Source organism: Theropithecus gelada, chromosome 3 (genome assembly GCF_003255815.1).
Source record: "Theropithecus gelada isolate Dixy chromosome 3, Tgel_1.0, whole genome shotgun sequence".
Taxonomy (NCBI): Eukaryota; Metazoa; Chordata; class Mammalia; order Primates; family Cercopithecidae; genus Theropithecus; species Theropithecus gelada.
In genome coordinates this window covers 129,220,594-129,243,961 of record NC_037670.1, presented here as the reverse complement: position 1 = coordinate 129,243,961, position 23,368 = coordinate 129,220,594, and the positions used below count along the sequence as shown (strand labels likewise).

General features: G+C 41.4%; 1 protein-coding gene across 2 annotated transcripts in view; it reads right to left on the bottom strand.

The window, feature by feature from the left end:
• Window positions 1-7,564: 7,564 nt before the first annotated feature.
• LHFPL3 (LHFPL tetraspan subfamily member 3) overlaps window positions 7,565-23,368 on the bottom strand; it is a 576,163-nt gene continuing 560,359 nt past the window's right edge. Inside the window, exon 3 of one of the 2 annotated variants that reach the window (XM_025379621.1) lies at window positions 7,565-9,942. In XM_025379621.1, the coding sequence (XP_025235406.1) occupies window positions 9,914-9,942 (29 nt within the window). In that variant the 3' untranslated portion in view covers window positions 7,565-9,913. The remainder of the gene's footprint in view (window positions 9,943-23,368) is intronic. The other variant, XM_025379622.1, reaches the window with a different exon arrangement.

The following is a 23,368-nucleotide window of genomic DNA, read 5'->3' as shown; positions in this document are numbered from 1 at the left end:
GCAAGCTCCGCCTCCCGGGTTCACGCCATTCTCCTGCCTCAGCCTCCCGAGTAGCTGGGACCACAGGCGCCCGCCACTTCGCCCGGCTAGTTTTTGTATTTTTTAGTAGAGACAGGGTTTCACTGTGTTAGCCAGGATGGTCTCGATCTCCTGACCTCGTGATCCGCCCGTCTCGGCCTCCCAAAGTGCTGGGATTACAGGCTTGAGCCACCGCGCCCGGCCATATTTTCAAAGGTCTTTTAAAATAAAGTTGTATAATTATCTTCATAAAGATCCTATGCACATTATGTCAGACATTTCTGGGTATAACGATTTTTTCTGCTGTTGTTAATAATTTTTTTTGAAATTATGTTTTCTAACTTCTTATTGCTGTGATATAAAAATGCCACTTTTATATTTTGATCTTAAATCTAGCCATCTTATTAATTCCTTATAGATTGTAATACTTTTTACCTGTGGTTTGGGTTTATTTTTTGTAAGGGCAATTATAATCTTCAAATAGTTTTGTCTTTTATTTTTCAAATTCTTATGTTTTTTACTTCTTTTTCTTGTTTTACTGTGCTGGCTAAGATAATACAATGTTGATAGAAGTACTGATGGAGTATTTGTCTTGCTCCTTATTTTTAACGCAGTGTTTTGTGTCATCATTACAAGTATAAGTATAGACATTTGGTAGAAGTTGTTTTCTTTTCTTTTTCTGTCTTTGTTTTTTTTTTTTTTTTTTTGAGCTGGAGTTTCGCTCGTCACCCAGGCTGGAGTGCAATGGCACGATCTCGGTTCACCGCAACCTCCGCCTCCCAGGTTCAAGTTATTCTCCTACCTCAGCCTCCCGAGTAGCTGGGATTACAGGCACCTGCCACCACGCCCAGCTTATTTTTGTATTTTTAGTAGAGACAGGGCCTCGCCATATTGGCCAGGCTGGTCTTGAACTCCTGACCTCAGGTGATCCACCTGCCTCGGCCTCCCAAAGTGCCGGGATTACAGGCATGAGCCACTGTGCCCGGCCCTTTTTTTTTCTTTTCCTTTTTTTTGAGACAAGAGTCTCACTCTGTCACCCAGGCTGGACTGCAGTGGCACAATTTCGGCTCACTGCAACCTCCACTTCCTGGGTTCAAGCAGTTCAAATCTTGTGCCCGAGCGTCCTGAGTAGCTGTGACCACAGCTGTGTACCACCACACACTGCTCATTTTTGTATTTTTAGTAGGGACGGGGTTTTGCTATTTTGCTCATGCTGGTCTCAAACTCCTGGCCTCAAGTGATCTACCTGCCTTGGCCTCCCAAAGTGCTGGGATTACAAGCCTGAGCCACTGCGCCTGGCAATGTTTGGTAGAAATTGTTTCTTCGGGTTGGGCATGGTGGCTTATGCCTGTAATCCCAGCACTTTGGGAGGCTGAGGCGGGCAGATCACCTGAGGTCAGGAGTTCGAGACCAGCCTGGCCAACATGGCAAAACCCCCGTCTCTACTAAAAAATGCAAAAAAATTAGCCTGGTGTGGTGGCAGGTGCCTGTAATCCCAGTTACTTAGGAGGCTGAGGCAGGAGAATCATCGCTTGAACCGGGGAAGCAGAGGTTGCAGTGAGCCAAGATCACGCCACAGCACTCCATCCCGGGCGACAAGAGCGAGACTCCATCTGAAAAAAAAAAAAAGAAATTGTTTCTTAGGTAAAGTATAATTTTCCATATTTTAAATTTTGTAATAGTAACAAATAAAATCATAGATGAGTTTTAAGTTTATGTTTATGAATGATTTTTCTGCATTTATCAGATAATCGTATGTTTTTTTTTCTCTTTCGGTTTGTTAATGTGGTGACTTACATAAATATATTTTAAAATGCTCTTTTTATTAGGATACAGGGTTTTCTGTAGTTTTCCTTTTTCAAACCGTCCTTGTCTGCTTATATTACTATCCTAAAAAATGAGTTGTGGAAGCATTGTTTCTTTCTATGTTCTGGACAGTTTTGTATTAGATTTAAATAATCAATTCATTGAAATTTGACAGTTGTTTTCTTTGTGAGAGATTAGCCATTTTAAAAAAATTGAGATACCATACATATAAAGCACACAGATTTTCACAGAATAGAAGAAATATTAAAACAAGATTTGATATATGGCATTTTAATTATTTATCATAAGGTATGGCAATTTTGTATGCTACTAAATTAAGCTTAATTGAATTGTTCAAACTTTTTCTATGTTTGTTAAATATTTTTGCTTTCTTGACCTGTCAATAATTTGCAAGAGATACATTAAAATCTCCCATCATGACAGTGGATTTATCTTTCTCCTTGTGATTCTTTCATTTTTGCTTTGTATATTTTGAAGCTATCTTATTAAATACCAAACAGCTTAGAATTTTAATATTTTCTGGGTGAGATGAAACTTTCATTTTTTTGGAGGGACTGTTTTGTTCCCTAAAAAAGGTTTAAAGAAGTTTTTGGATCTGCTATTAATATAGCTTTCATTTGATTAGTATTTCCAAGGTGTATCTTTTTCTGTTTTTTTATTTTCAATTTTTTTTGGTTCTTGTGTTTTAAGTATCTCTTGTAAACAGTTTATAGATGGAATTTTAAAAATCCAGTCTTACAATTTCTCTTACACGACAACTTTAATCTGCTTCTATTGATTGTGTTATCTAGTTTGGATTTATTTCTTTTGCCTTACATTATGCTTTCTAGTTGTTTTACTTTTTCGATGCTTTTTTTCCCTTTTTTTGTGGGGGCCTTCTTTTTTTTTTTGATTTAGTGTTTTTTCCTTTGTTTTCTTATTCCACCCCCAAAATAGTTTTGAAACTATGTCCTCTATTGTTTACTTTAAAATCTTATCATTTATATTAAACTTTTTTTTTTTTTTTTGGAGACAGAGTTTTGCTCTTGTTGCCCAGGCTGGAGTGCAGTGGTGCGATCTCGGCTCACTGCAACCTCCGTCTCCCAGGTTCAAGCGATTCTTCTGCCTCGGCCTCCAGCCTCAGCATGTGCCACCACCACGCCCAGCTGATTTTGTATTTTTAGTAGAGACGGGCTTTCTCCATGTTGGTCAGGCTGGTCTCAAACTCCTGACCTCAGGTGATCTGCCCACCTCAGCCTCCCAAAGTGCTGGGATTACAAGCACAAGCCACCAAGACTGGCTATATTAAACTTTCTAAAGCAGCATAGACAGTAGTTAAGTGCATGGATTTTAGAGTCATATTACCTGGACTTGAACCCAGCTCTTTGCTTATTAGTTGTGTGACTTTGGGTAAGTTATTTAACCCCTCTGTGCCATAGTTTCTTCATCTGTAAGCTTGGGATAAGGGTAGTTCTAACTCATGAAGATTAAGCGAGTTAATACATATACTTGGCACATTGTAAGCAATCCATTGCTAGCTATTATTATTATTCTTTGTAGAGCTAGGTCTCCCTTTTTTGCCCAGGCTGGCCTTGAACTCCTGGGCTCAAGGGAGCCTCCCACCTCAGCCACCCAGAGTGCTGGGATTACAGGCATGGGCCACCACACCCGGACCTATAATTATTATTAAAGTGAATCTTTATCTTAACTCTCCTTCCAATTAACACACATTCCTTAAACTCTAATCTCATCCCAATTTATATGCTACTATTATTCAGTATTTTAGTTTTCTTTTTTTTGAATTCTAAAAATTAGATGTTGTATTTTGTACAATGTTTGTTTACATTTGCTCACATACGTACCAAATTCTTCATTCTCTATTCCTTTTTGCATCTCCAGCCTTACTTCCTGGCTAATTTTTAGAAATTCCCTCTGTGTTGGTGTGTTGTTGGTAAACCCCCTTAGGTTTTGTTTATCTGAAAATGGTTGTATTTTACCTCTGGTCTTAAAAAATAGCTTTGCTGAAACACAATTTTATTTTGATAGTTTTGTGGCTTTTTATTGAGATGGAGTCTTGCCTGTTGCCCAGGCTGGAGTGCAGTGGCACAATCTCAGCTCACTGCAACCTCCACCTCCCGGATTCAAGGGATTCTCCTGCCTCAACCTCCTGAGTAGTCTGGATTACAGACGCCACTACGCCCAGCTAATTTTTGTATTTTTAGTAGAGATGGGTTTCACCATATTGGCCAGGCTGGTCTCGAACTCCTGATCTGAAGTGATCCGCCCGTCTCGGCCTCCCAGAGTTCTGGGATTACAGGTATGAGCCGCTGTACCTGGTCTATTTTGAGTTATTTTACCTCAGCACTTTAAATAAATCATGCTAATGTATCTGGTATTTATTGTTGGTCCAGAAATTATTCCTTTGTAGGTGGTACAAAGGATCAGCACGGGAGTTTTGACCTGCTCCGTTTCTGACCTGGGGTGGTTCACCCCTCCTTAGGCAACCTGGTGGTCCCCTGCTCCAGGGAGGTCACCCTCTTGATTCTGAATTTAGCATGGACACCTCATGGACACTGTGCGCTGCAGCCCAGAGCTCCCGGGCTCAAGCCATCTCCTGCCTCAGTCTCCAAGTAGCCAGGACCACAGGCATGCGCCCTGAGGTATGCTGTTTCTCTTTGGTTGTTGTTATGGTAGTTCCTCTGTCTTTTCCCTGTATTTTTACTGATGTGTCTTACTTTATGTTTATCTTGCTTGATATCTATTGTGCTTCCTATATGTGTGGATTCATATCTTTTATCATTTTTGAAAAATTTTCAGACATTTTCTATTCAAATATTGCCTTTCCCTTATTCTCTCTATTTCTCCTGTTGGAACTCTGTTTAGATGTCTGTGTCTTCTCTGTTGTTTAACCTCTTTGTCATTTTCTAACCCCTTGGCTTTTTGTATTGTATTCTGTGTAATTTCTTTAGATCTATCTACTAGTTCACAGCTCCTCTCTTCAGTTACACCCATTTGTAATTTACACATTGTACTTTAAATTTCAATGATTATAATTTTAATTTCTAAGACTTTAAAATTTTCCTTCTAATCTATCTGGTTATATCTAATGTACTCTTTATTGTATTCATTGTTTTAGACGCTGTCTTTATTTCCTTAACATGTAAAACATGATTACTTTATATTGTGTATCTGGTAATTCCACTATCTAAAATCTGTGGGGTAATAAATCGGCTGTTAGTTGTATGTGCTGATTATCGCTTAGGGTTTATTTGTATATTTAGTAATTTTAAAATTGCAATTGCATACTTTGTTGAGCTTAATTGGTGAGAGTTATGTTAGAGATGCTTTCCTCTAGACAACATATGCTTGTATCTGCCTGGTATCAGGGGCCCTGAAAAGCTCTTTAATTTCTTGGTTTGGGGTTTCTTTGACCATATGGAGAGAAAGGCTGAGTTCCATACTTGATGGAGGCAGGCATCTGATAAATTTCAAGGGGTCATTATTATTTTTCCATCTAGAGCCAGTGTGGAGATAGTGTTCTTGATAGATTTCTTTTGCTAGCATGAGAATTTTTCCTAGGCCGCTCTTGCCTAGGATGTAGCCATCTTCAAGCATCCTGCTTTAGGATGTGAATGTCAAATTTAACTCACCTACTTCCAGTGGCCCATGGCTTAATCTTCCATTCTCTACTTTGTTATACAGATTTACCTTCAGGCAAGCCCAGCTTTTGCCTTTGCTTACATTTCACACTTAGTTTTCAGCTCACTCCACTTCTTTTTTGAAATGCTTTTGGAATTTCTTTTACTTTCTTGTAATCTAAGCTGTGTGTTAAAAATAAACTTATTGTAATTTATCTAAGATTTAATAGTATGGCATAAGAAAGGCTTTTTAGAGGCTGGGCTCAATGGCTCACACCTGTAATCCCAGCACTATGGGAGGCCAAGGTGGGTGGATAACAAAGTCAGGAGTTCAAGACCAGCCTGGCCAACATGGTGAAACCCTGTCTCTACTAAAAATACAAAAATTAGCTGGGCATGGTGGTGCGGAGGTTGCAGTTAGCCAAGATTGCTCCACTGCACTCCATCTAGCCTGGGTGACAGAGCAAGACTCCCTCTTAAAAAAAACAACAAAACAAAACAAAACAAAAAAAGAAAGGCTTTTTAGAGTATCTAGTTTATACTGCTAGATGCAGAAACCAAAAGTAATCTTTTAGAAATGTGAAATAGTTTACATCACTCTTCTGCTTAAGATCCTTCAGTGGCTTTTTCTCACACTTAAAATGTACAAACAATCCTGGCCTACAAAGCCCAGAGCTGGTCCCTAGCTTAGCCCACGTGGCTCCCCACTCTGCCACCTTGCCATTCCCAGTCTGGCATGCCTTCTGCTTTTTTCACATTTGGCTTTTAAACATTTGTTCAGGTCTCACTCTAAATGGCACCTTTTCATGGAGGCCTTACCTGATTCCTCTCTCCATTTCTCCATCAATCACCCTGTTATAATTCTCTTTAGGGCACCTGTTATTAGCTGATATTTTCCTGTCTATTGTGTGTCTTCCCCTACTAGAACATAAGACCTATGAAAGGCAAGCAGGGTTTTGTGTGATTCACCACTATCTTCTCAGAGTTTAGAACAGTTCTTGGCACATAGTAGGAACTCAATATATATTTGTTAAATCATTAGAGCTGAGCATTGACTACTTATTCCCTTGAGACAGGACCTAGGCTCTTCAGTGCTCCATAGTTCCCACTACTTCCTTTTAAAAATTTATTTTAAAAATTATTATTATTTTTTTATTTTCAGAGAAAGGGTCTCACTATATTGCCTAGGCTGGTCTCAAACTCCTGGACTCAAGGGATCCATCCACCTCGGCCTCCCAAAGTGCTGGGATTATAGGCCACTGTGCCAGGCCAGTTCCCACTATGCCTATTATCTCCCCAGCTGAGCTTGCTTTGTGAATTTATTGGCCCTTGTATGCATTTGAATTTTCAATCCCTGTGTACAAATGTCACTCTAATTGTCTTCGGGATCTTCAGAGCAGACACTTTGTTGTATGTCGCTTTTCTTCCTTCAGTGTCTTGCATATACTAGGAGGGGAAGGAATGAATATCATTCAGTGTCTTGCATATACTAGGAGGGGAAGGAATGAACATTCATTGAATATCCCCTACCTACCTGTCAAGCACAACAACGCTATAGTTTAATTGACATCCTTACAACAATGCTATGGAGCTGAGTGATATTATTTATATCTCTTTTACCAATGAGGACACTGAGGCTTAGTGTTGTTCAGAGTCATATAGTAAACCAAGGATCAGGGATTGGAACCCATCCAGACAACATATACCCAGTATGAAGTGTTGTTGCTTCATATACCCAGTATGAAGAGTTGCTCATGTGCGAGGAACCGTTGGTTGTTTTCAATTTGCAAAGGGGAGATTGGGCAATTGGATATTGCAGGTCAAGTTTTACTTGAGTAGTCCAGCTGTTTATTTAGTTATCAATTTCATTCCACTGAGTGTATGGAGAATTAGCTGGAGATATTCCTAAATTTGGCTAGGAGAGGCTTTGGAGATGTTAACCATGCCTTCTACATGAGAGTCCTGCTGTTGACAGATATGGAATCCAGCAGCAGGGAGATTTTCTGAGATAGTTACTTCAATGGAACCATCAGCTGTCACCGGATCACTGGACAAAGACAGAAACTGAATACACCAAATATGTACCACACCACCAAAAATTCTTTTAAGTAACAAAATCTTATTTTTATTTTTATTTTTTTACAGAAATTCAGATATTCCAACAAATTTCTTTACATTTCCTGGACCTTAAAAAAATTACACACAACTTTTGGACACAATACAACAGAACAGAATGAGAAAGGGAGTCACTTTTTTTGTTTTTTTTTTAAAAAGATAAAAACCTACTTCTTATATTTAATTAACATTTAGTGATTTACATGTGTATTACCTATATACAAATGGTACATCGTCAATGACCCATCTTCAGAGCACTGTGGTATGCTAAATTACACTTAGGTTTTATGGCAAAAACTTTTTTAAAACATTCGCATGTGGATAGGGAGTACTTTCTTAGTTTTGTTTACACCACTGTTAGTGATGTAGGACTCCTGATGGAATTTGTAGTTTGCATGGATTAGAGAAAGCCAATACCTTTTGTTTTTATTGTAGATAAAGTAGACAGGTACCTCCCTTCAAATAAAATATGAATTATTGAAAAGTTGTGTGTAATTAAATGTAGTAAGTAGGGTGTTATGGTTGCAGTAGGGAGCTAATACTTAAAGCAACAAATAATCCTCAGAATGATTAATACTTTAGTTGTAGATACTAAGTATTCCCTTAATTTGGTTCTTTAGAAAAGCCACATCTCTGTGAATTGGGTTTTACTCCTTTGAGCATACCTGTTTTATGCTTTTAGCCATTTGAAACATAATGCCATTTATGTTTCATGCCATTTATGGTGAAAAGATGGCCTGCACCAGAAACATTTGGCTAAAATAGGAATGTGGTCCTAACAGAGAGAGGGTAAGAGAAGTGAACCCTGATCTGTATCACTTCTTGTGTTATCCTCCATCTGATGTTTTAGCGATATATACTGATTTGTTCTTAATTTTGAATATATGAATAAAAGCATTCTACATGTCAATGTTTTCTGCTCAGGAATAGAACATGGTTTGGCTTCTACTAAGTACCCTTCCACAAGTACATTTTAGCTTGTGGTCATTCTCAGGTAATGGGCGATTTCAATATTAAATATTTCTTTGTTGTTGGATATTGGCGGGATATGTGGTGAGGGTGGTGACAGGGGAAGGCTGGGAGCAAATGGTTGCTGAAGTCAACTGGTTAGTTGTTAACTCCTTCCAGATGTCAGCCAACTAAAATGAATCTGAGTATTTTTGAAACCAACATTAGTAAACAAAAAGGTAACTTATTCCTACCGAGGTTTTTTCAGCCTGTATAAGTATATAGTCATTTATTTCTAAGGCTATTAAATTATTATTTATTTTGTTAGTACCACTTACTATTATTTAGAAATATCTTTAATGGAATGAGTTTTAAAAAATAAAAATGAGTGCCCATCAGTAAGGGAAATAGAAGATATGAATTTCTGATAACATGTATGGCAAAGAAATAGGAAAAAAATAGGAGATATTTTAGATACTTATTTATAAAGTATATTAAATTCCTATGCATGTTCTAGGGAGAATTAGAAAAAATGTATTTATTTGATAGTAGCCTATATTATTACATGTGAGCATCCAAGGTGAAAATGAACTTTTTCTAGATTTTTCAGAGTTCCTTGATGCTGTTTCCTGAAAGATAGGGAAATCTATGTTGCTTGGGAACCTATGATGTAAAGATGTACTTCCTGTAATATACAGCTTGATGGAGTAATAGTATATGGCATAAACGCTCTCTCAGTAATGACTTGTATGGACAGATTAAACAATACAGACTTGGTAAAAAGTTTGAAGCATTACGTCTCTTAATAACTGAGTGGTTGTAACTGATTACACAGTGAAGTAAATGAATAGTAGAGATGAAGAATCAAAGGTCACAGCTCCTATGAAAACATTCAGAGTCATTTTCTAAGATGCTTCCTCAGTAAATGACACTTGATCAGCCTCTTGGCTATTGAGATAGGAATAATTTAGAACTAACTGCCTTTTTAAAAATTCTGTTGAAAGGTTAAAGCTTTTTGTTTTCAGTTTGATTTAAAAAGGACAGTTTACAAACCTCAGTACGTATATATTTTACATGTTAACTCTAGAGCATTTATATTCCTCTTCCTGTAATATATTTCCTGAATATGATTTTTCATGAATGTTTTCTGATCTCATCCAGTGACAGTTTCCAATGAGCTGGTGTTTAATCCGTGATCACATCTCTTTCCAGAAAATCACTCCCATCTCTGCTGATCTAGATTTAGAAAGTGCGTTGACAAGTGAATGTTCCACTCTTGTTCATATTCATCTCTATACTCTGATCTCTCTCAGGCATATTCCTTCTTGATGTTGATGTACAAAAGCTGTTATTCGATTTGTTTAGCTGTTATTTGATTTGTTTTGTGCTCATTCTAGAGAATATTGGCTTAGCAGAACTGCGGAAATGGGAAGGAAGAGAAAGAAAAAGGGTAGGGGGAGAGAAAAAAATACATCATTTTCTGTCTGCAAGATTTTTGTGCATAATATTTGTCATGGAAAAACTATACCAATGAATGGTTCAAATGCATTTTGCATTTGTTACCAAACAATACTGAAAAGTTTAAGATTTCTGTTCCATTCAACCCACAGTACAGTCTTCCCAGCAAGAAGAACATGCGTATTCCCTCCATCTGGGTCAAGATTAACAGGCTGCTTTGAAGGAGCAAGGAAAAACGTGGACAGTTCCCGAGACACTGACTTTCCTGCTCAGCATGGGAAAATGTGTCACTTGAGTGTTTTCCTTTTCTTTCCAAGTTTTATTTATTTTGAACTCAATATTATAGCAACTACAAAAGAAATTATTGTAAAGATTAATCACCCACAATTCAATCACTTCGACACAACTTTTCCTCCTATATTTCTTTCCATTCCTTATCAAAATGTGCAATTATTTTATACAATTGTAATTACAGTATAGATGACACTTTAAATATTTTAACATTACATTAAAGACAATTTTCTACATTTCCACTGTCCATATCATCAGTATAAGTTTCTTTTATTATTTATTTACTTAATTTATAATATAGAGACAGGGTTTCGCCATGTTGCCCAGGCTGATCTCAAACTCCTGTGCTAAAGTGATCCACCTTCCCCAGCCTCCCAGAGTATTGGGATGACAGGTGTGAGCTACTGTGCCCCACCACCAGCATGACTTTTCAATGGCCGTGTAATATTCTGCTTCATTCTCATTCCTTCCCATTCTATGCTCAATATTCCATTCGCAACTGTTTCACTATTGTCAGACATATAGGTAGGTTTCTGATTTATTATTATAAATATGAATATCTTTTATATAAAGATCTATTTATATTTTATTTTATTTATTTATTTATTTATTTTGAGACGGAGTCTCTCTCTGTCGCCCAGGCTGGAGTGCAGTGGCCAGATCTCAGCTGTCTGCAAGCTCCGCCTCCCGGGTTCACGTCATTCTCCTGCCTCAGCCTCCCGAGTAGCTGGGACTACATTAGCTGGGACTACAGGCGCCCGCCACCTCGCCCGGCTAGTTTTTTGTATTTTTTAGTAGAGACGGGGTTTCACCGTGTTAGCCAGGATGGTCTCGATCTCCTGACCTCGTGATCTGCCCGTCTCGGCCTCCCAAAGTGCTGGGATTACAGGCTTGAGCCACCGCGCCCGGCCTATTTATATTTTAAAATGCTTCTTGACTGGGCGTTATGGCTCATACTTGTAATCCCAGCATTTTGGGAAGCTAAGATGGGAGGATCTTTTGAGCTCAGGAGTTTGAAAGCAGCTTGTAGTCATCATAGAGAAACCCCATCTCTACAAAACATACAAAAATTAGCCGAGTGTGGTGGTGCGCCTGTAGTCCCAGCTACTCAAGGGGCTGACGTGGGAGGATCGCTTGAGCCTGGGAGGTCGAGGTTGTGGTGAGCCACAGTGCAGATTGCGCCACTGCACTCCAGCCTGGGTGACAGAGTGTAGATCGCGCCACTGGACTCCAGCCTGGGTGACAGAGTAAGACCCTCCCTGTCACACACAAAAAATTTTGTTTCTTTTGGATGAATTCTCAGGGGATAATTACTTTTCCTTTTCTCCAACAGATTAGGGACTGATCCTGTATCAACACAACTAGACCTCATACAGTATGATTAACCCTATTCTTTGAATGATTTTCATAGATTTTTGTTACTGTGAACTAGGGCTTAAGGGTATCTTACATATCAGGAAGTTGGGTAAATACACCTAGTTGGTCATGGTGTGGCATATTTGGGCCAAAAGGAAACAGCCTGTTAGGCTTTGCATCACAGAGCACTTTATTCTTTATTTATTTACTTTTAGTTTCATTTATTTTGAGATGGAGTCTCACTCTGTCACCTAGGCCAGAGTGCAGTGGAATGATCGTGGTTCCCTGCAACCTCTGCCTCCCAGGTTCAAGCGATTCTCCTGCCTCAGCCTCCTGAGTAGCTGGGATTACAGGCATATGCCACCACACCTGGCTGATTTTTGTAGTTTTGGTAGAGACAGGGTTTTACCATGTTGGCCAGGCTGGTCTCGAACTCCTGACCTCAAGTGGTCCACCCGCCTCGACCTACCAAAGTGCTGGGATTACAGGCATGAGCCACTGTGCCCGGCCGAGGTTTTGCATCACAAAGCACTTCAAAACACACAATAAGATATGGTTTCTGAATGTGTGCTAGAGAATCCTCTGGATCATTCTGTTGTTGCTTTTGGTATGTTCCCCCTTGTTTTTCAACACACTTAAAAAAATTGTATCCACATTATGATCTTAATGAACTTCTCTCAGCAAGAGAACTCATGGTTACTTTGATGTACCCAGACTACACAAAGGATAATTGAAATATGATCATGTTGTAATGATGATTAGTCTATAATGATTATCTGAGATTGAGTCATGCTGGCAGAAGCCCTACGGAAAGGAATACTTTCTTTAGATATTATTAAAAGCAAAACAATCAACCACTGTGGAAAGCAGTTTGGAAATTTCTCCAAGAACTTAAAACAGAACTATCATTCATCCCAGCAATCCCATTAGTGGATATATGCCCAAAGGAAAATAAATCCTTCTACCAAAAAGACACATGCACTCATATGTTTGTTGTAGCACTATTAATAATAGCAAAGACATGGGATCAACCTAGGTGCCCATCAGTAGTGGACTGGATAAAGAAAATGTGGTACATATACACCATGGAATACTATGTGGCCATTAAAAAAATTGGCTGGGCACTGTGGCTCACACCTGTAATCCCAGCACTTTGGGACGCCAAGGTGGGCGGATCATCTGAGGTCAGGAGTTTGAAACCAGCCTGGTCAACATGGCGAAAACCCATCTCTACTAAAAATACAAAAATTAGCTAGGCATGGTGGCAGGCACCTATAGTTCCAGCTACTAAGGAGGCTGAGGCAGGAGAATCACTTGAACCCGGGAGGCAGAGGTTGCAGTGAGCCGAGATCACACCACTGCACTCCAGCCTGGGTGACAGAGCAAGACTCTGTCTCCAAAAAAAAAAGTATAAGTGAGGGATGAACAGGGAGACCACAGAGGGCCATCTATGTGTGTGGGGCAGGGGAAAAGGGGGGCAGGAGGGTAGCCCTCATTTTCTTGATGTTCTCAAGTAAGTACGTGCCTAATTTCATAATAGAAAATCCTGCTTTGGTGTGAATCATTTGTTGGCATCCATGAACCAGAGACTCCCTGTTTCTCTCTCCTTGGTGCTAAGCTGCTTGGTTTGACTTCATGACATCACAGGATGAAGGAAAAGTATGAGATTGCCAAAAAGGAAGTACATATATCTAAGGCTGCATCCCAGGCAGGGTGAGACCTGTTCTCAGTGGGCTGGGAAGGGAGCAGTGAGTTTTGAAAGGGCTTTAGATCAGACCCCAGGGCAGTGACACCCATACCTGCAGGAAGAAGCAGGGAAAAGGAAGCCTCCAGCAGGGTAAACATCTCTCTGGGAAGATCCTGAGCTCTCTTACAGGAAGGGAACATCTGTGGCCAGTTTCACAAAACTTTCTCCTTCATCATCTTGGCCCACAGCCTGGGGCCTGACCAGAACAGGTCATTCATCAACGACCTTTCTTGAATCTGCCCTGGTCTTAGGTCACCTGTGGCCTTCATACGGCCAAATCCCTCATTAGATCCCTTGCTGTAATCTAACTTTTTTTTTTTTTTTTTTTTTTTTTTTGAGACGGAGTCTCGCTCTGTCACCCAGGCTGGAGTACAGTGGCATAATCTTGGCTCACTGCAACTTCTGCCTCCCAGGTTCAAGCGATTCTCCTGCCTCAGCTTCCCAAGTAGCTGGGATTACAGGTGGATGCCATCAAGCCCAGCTAATTTTTTATTTTTAATAGAGATGGGGTTTCACCATGTTGGCCAGGCTGGTCCTGAACTCCTGAGCCCAGGTGATCTGCCCACCTCAGCCTCCCAAAGTGCTGGGATAACAGGAGTGAGCCACTGCGCCCGGCCTAATCTCACTATTGATTAGTCAGTCCTTCATTCCTAAAGCTCTCTTGTTCTTCTCCCTCCTCCTCCTCCTCCTCTTCCTTCTCTTCCTCTTCTTCTTTTTGAGACAGGGTCTTGCTCTGTGACTCAGGCTTCTTGACTATAGTGGCATGATCATAGCTCACTGCAGCCTCTACCACCTCCAGGCTCAAATGATCCTCCCACCTCAGCTTCCCACATAACTGGGACCACAGGCACGTGTAACCATGCCCAGCTAATTTTAAATTTTTTTTGTAGAGATGGAGTCTCATTATGTTGCCCAGGCTGGTCTCAAACTCCTGGACTCAAGTGATCCTCCCACCTTGGCCTCCTGAAGTGTTGGGATTACAAGCATGAGCCACTGCACCTGGCCATTAAAGGTTTCTTCTTTGTTGAGTATTGTCAACCCTGGGACTGTGTACTTCTGACCCACAGTATCTGTGGTGGGCAGGGAGCTGAGAGTAAGTGGGAAAATGAAAGTGTGAAGCCAGTGAGCCAGGCCTGGAATAGGGAGAGGCAAGTGAGTGCCTAGGGTATAAAATTTAAGGAGCTCACTTGCAGGGTCATGCAAGTGTGAGGTGAGTGCTTCTTTAAAACTTTCAGGGCCAGTCGCGGTGGCTCATGCTTGTAATCCCAGCACTTTAGGAGCCTAAGGTGGCAGGATCGCTTGACCCAGGAGTTCAAGACAGCCTTGGCAACATAAGGAGATGCCGTTTCTACAAAAAATGAAAAAGAAATTAGCCAGGTATGATGGTGCACACCGGTGGTCCCAGCTACTTGGGAGGTTTAGGTGGGAGGATTGTTTGAGACCAGGAGGTCGAGGCTGCACTACTGCATTCCAGACTGGTGACAGAGCGAGACCCTCTCTCAAAAAACAAACAAACAAACAAAAAACAAAAAAGCTTGCCCCGTAGGTACCTAGCTTGCCTCACCCTAATCCCAGCCTTGCCCATGAGGCACGCTGCTCATCAGAAGGCCTGCTGGGCATGTTTGCTTGGATTTGAGTTACTTAGACACTGCCATCAGAGCATTTTCTTTCTTCCTACCGCATGACACCACCATGCAACAGAAACCCCAGGGCATGCATAAGTTCTGCAGACTCTTAGGCTGAATAATAATAACCAGCGGTGATCAGAATACAACCACTTCCCACAGAGTCTCAGGAAAACTCTTTGTTGGGGGAGTAAAATTAGAATGTTATTACAACTACTTAGATAGTATGCACAATGAAGAGTTCTCCACCTGAAGGCTTGGCAAGGGCTAGCTCTTCAAACAGATTTGTGAAAAGAGTAAGTGGAAGGAAATGAAAGTCAGAATTTTCCTCTCCAGATGTGGCCATCACTTCTTCAGTCTTAAGACCGTGAGATGCCAGGACAATTTGCAGAACTTGGTGGAAGCATCAGTGTGGTGTAATTGCCACTTCGTGAAACATTCTGCTCTTTTAAAAACTTTGCTAACATTTCCCATGCACCGTGGATGTTGCCTATCAGGGGAGGTAATTTAAAAGATGTCACATTCTCTCGGGTTTGTACAGAGCAGGAATGAATAAATAAGTCATTCAATGCTGCTTTGGATCTTTGTTCAGTCAGGTTTGTCCTTGTAACATGTCATGGGCTCGGAGTTGCCCATGTTACATTTCCAAAGGGCTCTTTGCAAATCCTTTTCAAAGCTGTCATTTGAATCACTGCTTATGAGCGCAGCATTTATAATGGCCCCATTGTCCAGGCTATCTAAATGCTACTTGGCTGAATTTTCTATGTGTTTACAGATGTTGAAATGTCTCCTGTGGTTGCTTTCTGCTCGTTGTTCCTATCTGACCTTTTTAATTAGGGTCTGGAGCCCCCACAGTCAGGAGAGCTGGAAAATAGGCACTGAGTGAGAAAAATCTTTGGAGGGAGCAGTCAGGCTTTGGGCAGAATGGCTAGCTGAATCTTTGTTGTAAAAATGAGTAAAGGAGGAATTCCAGGCCAATTTTTTTCTCATTGTTGGAACAAGCTTTGTCGTTTTTCCCAACTCTATTGTTTCAAACAGCACCTACTTCTTTTTTTTTTTTTTTGAGACGGAGTCTTGCTCTGTCGCCCAGGCTGGAGCGCAGTGACATAATCTCGGCTCACTGCAAGCTCCGCCTCCCGGGTTCACGCCATTCTCCTGCCTCAGCCTGCGAGTAGCTGGGACTACAGGCGCCCGCCACCTCGCCCGGCTAATTTTTTGCAATTTTAGTAGAGACGGGGTTTCACCGTGTTAGCCAGGATGGTCTCGATTTCCTGACCTCGTGATCCGCCCGCCTCGGCCTCCCAAAGTGCTGGGATTACAGGCGTGAGCCACCGCGCCCGGCCTCGGCACCTACTTCTAACAGGGACTTCTGATACTCTTCATCTCTGAGAGGTGGAGTACAGTCTCCCAGAGAGAATATCTCATCATCAGTGTCCTCAGGTGCTCTCTGCATCATGCGCCCCACAGTGTGTGTGGCCGATTAAAGATGACTGCAGATTCTTTGACATTCCTCCATGGAGAGGTGGGGTCTATGCTCCCTTTCCCTTGAATCTGGGCTTTAAGAGTCCTGGCACTTTCTTTCCTTCTTTCTGGTAAAAAAAAAAAAAAAGCCAACATAACACTCACTATCTTAGCAGTTTTTAAGTGTACAGTTCAGTAGTGTTAAATATATTTACCTTGTTGTAAAACAGGTCTCCAGAACTTTTTCATTTTGCAAAACTAAAATGTTATACCTGTTGAACAGCTCCCCACTCCCCACTTCCCTCCTTTTTTTTTTTTTTTTTTTTTTTTTTTTTTTGAGACAGAGTCTAGCTTTGTCACCCAGGCTGGAATACAGTGTTGCAATCCAATCTCTGCTCACTACAACCTCTGCCTCCCAGGCTCAAGCAATCCTCACACCTTAGCCTCCCGAGTAGCTGGGAGTACAGACATGAGCCACCATGCCCAGCTAATTTTTGTATTTTTTGTAGAGATGGGGTTTCACATGTTGCCCAGGCTGGTCTTGAACTCCTGGGCTCAAGTGATCCACCCACTTCATCTTTCCACAGTCCTGGGATTACAGGCCACAGTGTGGCCACTTTTCCTTTTTCTAGCCCCCAGTAACCACTATTTTACTTTCTGATTCTATGAATTTGACTATTTTAGGTACCTCATACTAGTGGAATAATATAGTATATAGCTTGTTGTGACTAGCTTATTTCACTTTGCCTAATGTCCTCAAGTTTTACTCATGTAGCATTTGACAGAATTTCCTTCTTTTTATGGCTAAATAATATTCCATTGTGTGTATGTCTGTATCACATTTTTTTAATCCATTCATCCATTGATGGATACTGGGTTGCTTCTACCTCTTGGCTATTGTGAATAATGGTGTAGTCAACATGGGTATGCAAATATCTTTGAGATTCTGTTTTCAGTTCTTTTGGATATACAGTATACCTGGAAGTGGGACTACTGCATTATACGGTAGTTCTATTTTTAATTATTTCAGGAACCCCCCATACTATTTTCCATAGAGGTTGTACCATCTTACAATCCCACCAGCAGTGCACAAGGGTTTCAATTTCCTCATATTTCACCAGTACTTGTAATTTTCTGTGTAGGTTTTTTTTTTTTTTTTTTTGAGACAGAGTTTTGCTCTTGTTGCCCAGGATGGAGTACAATGGCATGATCTTGGCTCACCGCAACCTCCACCTCCCAGGTTCAAGTGATTCTCCTGCCTCAGCCTCCCGAGTAGCTGGGATTACAGGCATGCACCACCACACCCGGCTAATTTTGTATTTTTAGTAGAGATGGGGTTTCTCCATGTTGGTCAGGCTGGTCTCGAACTCCCGACCTCAGGTGATCCACCCACCTCGGCCTCCCAAAGTGCTGGGGTTACAGGTGTGAACCACTGCACTCAGTCTTCTGTTTTTTTTTTTTTTGTCTTGTTTTTAAATAGGACCCATTCTAAGGGGTGTGAGGTGATATCTCATTGTGGTTTTGACATGCATTTCTTTGATAATTAGTGATGTTGAGGATCTTTTGAATGCTAGCAGTTTCTGATTCCCCTAATGGAGTGACCCCATGGAGAGGCCTTGGTAATATTATACATGGAGGGGGAGAGGAGCCCAGCTGAGCTCAGCTTTCCAGCCATCCCTGCTAAGGGGCCTGCATGTGAGTGAGCCATCTTGGACCCTCCAGATCACCCAGCCACCAGCTGAATGCCACCAAGTTACTCCAGTTGATGGTACATGGAGCAGAAGAATTGCCCAGCTGAAGTCTCCCCAGATTCCTGATCCACACAATTGTGAAATATAATAAAAATTGTTGTTTTAATCCATTAAGTTTCTGGATAATTTGTTTTGCAGTAATAGGTAACTGACCAGTGGACAAATGTCCTTTCTTTGACAGTGGTTTAGATTTGCTGTATTAAATATACTGTAATGACATGTATGGTTGGACAGTTGATATAATGCTCACAGGTCAGAAAGAGAGCCACCATCATTGACTCATTGTTTTCTTCCTGACGTGCAACTTCTAGAGGAGCAATAACTGAACCTCTAACCTCTACTTTCTGGTCTACACATATTCTCTGGGCAATCATTGGTATGTCCCTTAAGTGGTCTAACTGCTGGGGGTTTGGATCTGTACTGAACATAAATGCATGTTCACACTCTACTTTTGGGCTGAATGAAGGTGTAAGACCAACTTTGGTTGTTAACTGATCAAAATTAGTTTTATAGATTCTTATAGCTTTGTAGATAAATTTGTTGTGGTTGTTTGTAATTGGCCAGTGGATTGGTGAAGACTTGGGTCTTTACTTGGATGCCACCCTCCCACTCATCAGTCCACCCTCTCTGACCCTGTACTGCATATCATGCTGGAAGACAGCTGGACAGGAGGCTACACCCCAGCTACCAGCCCTAAATATATTCTCTAATGCTTTCTTATGCTAACCAAAAGGACTACACTAGTATAATACTTTCTTCTCAGACTTATAATTTAGTTTGCAGCTAAATTTTTAGTTGCTCACAGCCAAGCTTTCTAAACAGGCTATGCATGTGACTCTGTCTGCTTGGTGGCACCTATAGTGTCACTGACATGTGCTGAGGAAGGAGATAGGGATGGGGGAGAAAGAAAAGAAAGACAAAAGTGTTGTCATCTTTGACTCTTTCAGGACCAGTGACTGGGTTTTTGAACAGAAAGCAAGATGCAAAGTAGAAATAACTTACTCCCAAAGACTCTCACCACCCTCTTTGTCATAGCTCATTTTGGTTTCTTTCTATCATATTACCATTTATTTGCTTCATAGTGCTACTTATGATCTATAATTATCTCATGTATCTTTGTTTTCTGTTCTTCTCCCATGCCAGAATGTGAGTTCCATCAAAACCTCCTCTGTATTGCTCACTGCTGCACCCCCAGCTCCTAGCTAAGTGCTTGATTTATGTCAGGCGATCATTAAACACTAGCTGAACAAATAGAAGAGATATGAAATAAAATAATATCTTTGGTTGGGCATGGTGGCTCACACCTGTAATCCCAGCACTTTGGGAGGCCATGGCGGTGGATCATTTGAGGCCAGGAGCTTGAGATCCGCCTGGCCAACACGGTGAAACCCTGTGTCTACTAAAAATACAAAAATTAGCTGGGTGTGATAGTGCATGCCTATAATCCCAGCTACTAGGGAGGCTGAGGCAGGAGAATTGCTTGAACCCGGAGGGCAGAAGTTGCAGTGAACTAAGATCTCACCACTGCATTCCAGCTTGGGAGACAGAGTGAGATGCCATCAAAAAAACCAAAAAGTATCTTCATCTTCTCACCAATAATAATCCACTAGGTCAGTGCTTCTCAAACTTCAATATGCATAAGATTCATCTGTGTATCTTGTTAAAAATGCAGACTTTGATTCAGTAGGTCTTCTGGGGTAGAGCCTGAGTACATGCATTTCTTTATTTTTTCTTTCTTTCTTTTTTTTGAAACAGTGTCTTGCTCTGTTTCCCAGGCTGGAGTGCAATGGCATGATCTCGCCTCACTACAGTCTCAACCTCCCGGCTCAAGCGATCCTCCTACCTCCGCCTCCAGAGTAGCTAGTACTACAAGCATGCATCATGAGGCCCGGCTAATTTTGCTTGCTTTTTGTAGAGATGAGATCTCATTACATTGCCCAGGCTGGTCTTGATTCTGACTCTTGGGCTCAAGCAATCCACCTGCCTCAGTCTACCAAAGTGCTAGGATCACAGGCGTGAGCCGCCATACCTGATAAGAACTTACATTTCTAACCATCTCCTGGGTGACGCTGATGCTGCTGGCCAGGTACCATGCTTTCAGAAGCAAGACATTGGACCAAGCCCCCCGAGGCAGATTGTCCTATTCACCTTTGTATTCCCAGCCTAATAAGGTGCTTGGTGTATAACAGGTACTCAAAAATTGTTTGTTAAATGAATGGATAAAACTACAAGGTGGTGGCTCACACTGTAATCCCAGCACTTTGGGAGGCTCAGGCATGTGGATGACTTGAGGTTAGGAGTTCGAGACCAGTCTGGGCAACATGGTAAAACCTTGTGTCTGTGAAAAATACAAAAATTATCCAGGTGTGGTGGTGTGCACGTGCAATCCCAGTTACTTGAGAGGCTGAGGCATGAGAATTGCTTGAACCCAGGAGGTAGAGGCTGCAGTGAGCCGAGATCGTGCCACTGCACTCCAGCCTGGGAAACAGAGTGAGATTCTGTCTCAAAAACAAACAAACAAATGAACATGAACAACCAAACAAACAAACACTAAATGAAGCACAGGAATATATGAAAAACCTAGCAAAGCAAATCTCAAGTGACTGGTAGAGACAGTAAGTGACCTGCAATCTCAATGTGGACTTTTGGGGGCTTTTGCGTTTTTTCACCTGCATTAAGGAGTGGGGCAGAGGGAGCAGAGGTGGGAAAGGGCTTTCTCATCCTAAGCCCACAGATGGAAGAGATTTCATCACTTGGTTGCAATAATAAATTTTTTCCAGTATGAATATGTAGAGAGGCATCTAGGAAATGGGTGAAGAAGGTACCATTTGCGACAGTCCTTGTATATTTTCTTTCCTTTCTTCTCCTAGATTTTTCTTCTTTTTTAAAAACTATTTTATCTTATTTTTATTTTTTTGAGACAGGGTCTCACTCTGTCACTCAGGCTGAACTGCAGCGGTACAATCACCACTCACTGCAGATTTGACCCAGGCTGAAGTGATCCTTCCATCTCAGCCTCCTGAGTAGCTGGGATTACAGGTGTGCACCACCACGCCTGGCTAATTTTTTTTAATTTTTCGTAGATGGGGTTTCACCATGTTGCCCAGGCTGATCTTGAACTCCTGGGCTCTAGCAATCTGCCCACCTTGGCCTCCCAAAGTGCTGGGATTAAAGGCATGAGCCACTGCACACAGCCAGGTTCTTCTTAATATCTTCTGCCTTAACCTTTATATTTTCTGCCTTTCTTGTTGGCTCTCTTGTTCTCTCTTTCTGTCTCGTCCTATCTCCCTTTGGATCTGACATACTGATTTCAACACTGGAGAGATGGAGGATAATTACTAAAATTGTTCTTCTAGCTACTTATGCAGATCTTTGCTGAGAAGGGGTAGAAAATGGCCTAAGATTCAGGCCTTGATAATTCTGTGCTATTTCTGTATGCAGTGGACAATTAGACTTCGACGCAAGGCACAACACTTTCTCATGTGTTTTTTTCTTTGGAAAGTAAGTATTTCACAAGAAGGGATTTCAATTAATTCATGAACATCTCTTTCTCTTTTTCTTTCACTCCTCCTCCTTAAGGAACATTGTGAAATACATTAAAAGCAAGAAAACAGGCACAATTACGTGGTAGGCCTTACCCAGGCACATTGAAAATAGAATGTTGCTGCTGATTTATACATCCTAATAATATTCATTGTCCAGTTTTGGCATGAAGTCATTCCATATTTTACATAGGTTGAAGGGCTTTTACTATTGAAGCCCAAAAGACAGGTCCATGGCAGAGTGAGAGTGTAGCATCTTTGACTCTTAGTGCATTTGATGAGAACTAATAAATTGGCACCCAGGCGCAGCGGTGGCTCGTGCCTGTAATCCCAGCACTTTGGAGGCCAAGGCAGGCGAATCACTTGAGGTCAGGAGTTTGAAACCAGCGTGGCCAACATGGTAAAACCCTGTCTTTACTAAAAATACAAAAATTAGCCAGACATGGTGGCAGGTGCCTGTAATCCCAGCTACTTGGGAGGCTGAGGCAGAAGAATCACTAGAACCTGGGAGGTGGAGGTTGCAGTTAGGTGAGATTGCACCACTGCACTCCAACCTGGGTGACAGAGTAAAACTCCATCTTTAAAAAAAAAAAAAGAAAAGGGAACCAATAAATTAATAAATGGGTGGTGATCCCAATGTGCTGTCCCTACTTTAGTGACTGACATGCACTTTCCTGAAAGTGCTGTCTTTTGAAATACTTTGAAAGTGTTGGCTTTTCAAAATAATAAATTCATCTCTGTTCATTGTCATTGAATATTAAGTTTCATAAATGTTCCTTTAAGCTTCCTCTCCTTCCTGTGCGGGAAAGGCTACCATCTTTGTATCATTTCCCCATTTCTTGATTCTGTCCTTACTTCCCTTCCTGCCAGAGGTACTCTCTCTCTCTCTCAACGAGGTCTGTTCCACAGGCATTCTTTCTCCAAACATCATCTTGAAAGTCAATTGGCCTTCCTTGATAATCTGTTTCCTGATTTTCTCTGTGGCATGTAGTTCAATGGTTAAATGTGTGTGTTCAGGAGTCATTCTCCCTGGCTTTCAACCCTAATTCCACAACATACCGGCTGGGTAACTCTAGAGAAGATCTTTTACATATCTGTGCTTCAATTTCCCCATTCAAAAGACTGGGGAACTTCCTTTCCTATATATATATATTTCATACATATATATATAAAATACATATATATTAGAGATGGGGTCTCACTCTGTCACCAAGGCTGGAATGCAGTGGCAAAATCACAGCTTACTGCAGCCTTGATTTTCTGGGCTCAAGCCATCTTCCCACCTCAGCCCCTTAAGTAGCTGGGACTAGAGGCGCGTACCACCATGCCTGGCTAATTTTTGCATTTTTGTAGAGACAGGGTTTTGTTGTCAAGGCTCGTCTCGAACTCCTGGGCTCAAGCGATCCACCTGCCTCAGCCTCCTGAAGTGCTGAGATTATAGGTGTGAGCCATCGTGCCTGGCCAATAATTTTTTTTTTTTTTTTTTAGAGACAGTATCTCATTCTGTCACCGAGGTTGGAGTGCAGTGTCAAGATGACAGCCCACTGCAGCCTCAAACTCCTGGGCTCAAGCAGTTTTCCCACCTCAGCCTCCCAGAGTGCTGGGATTATAG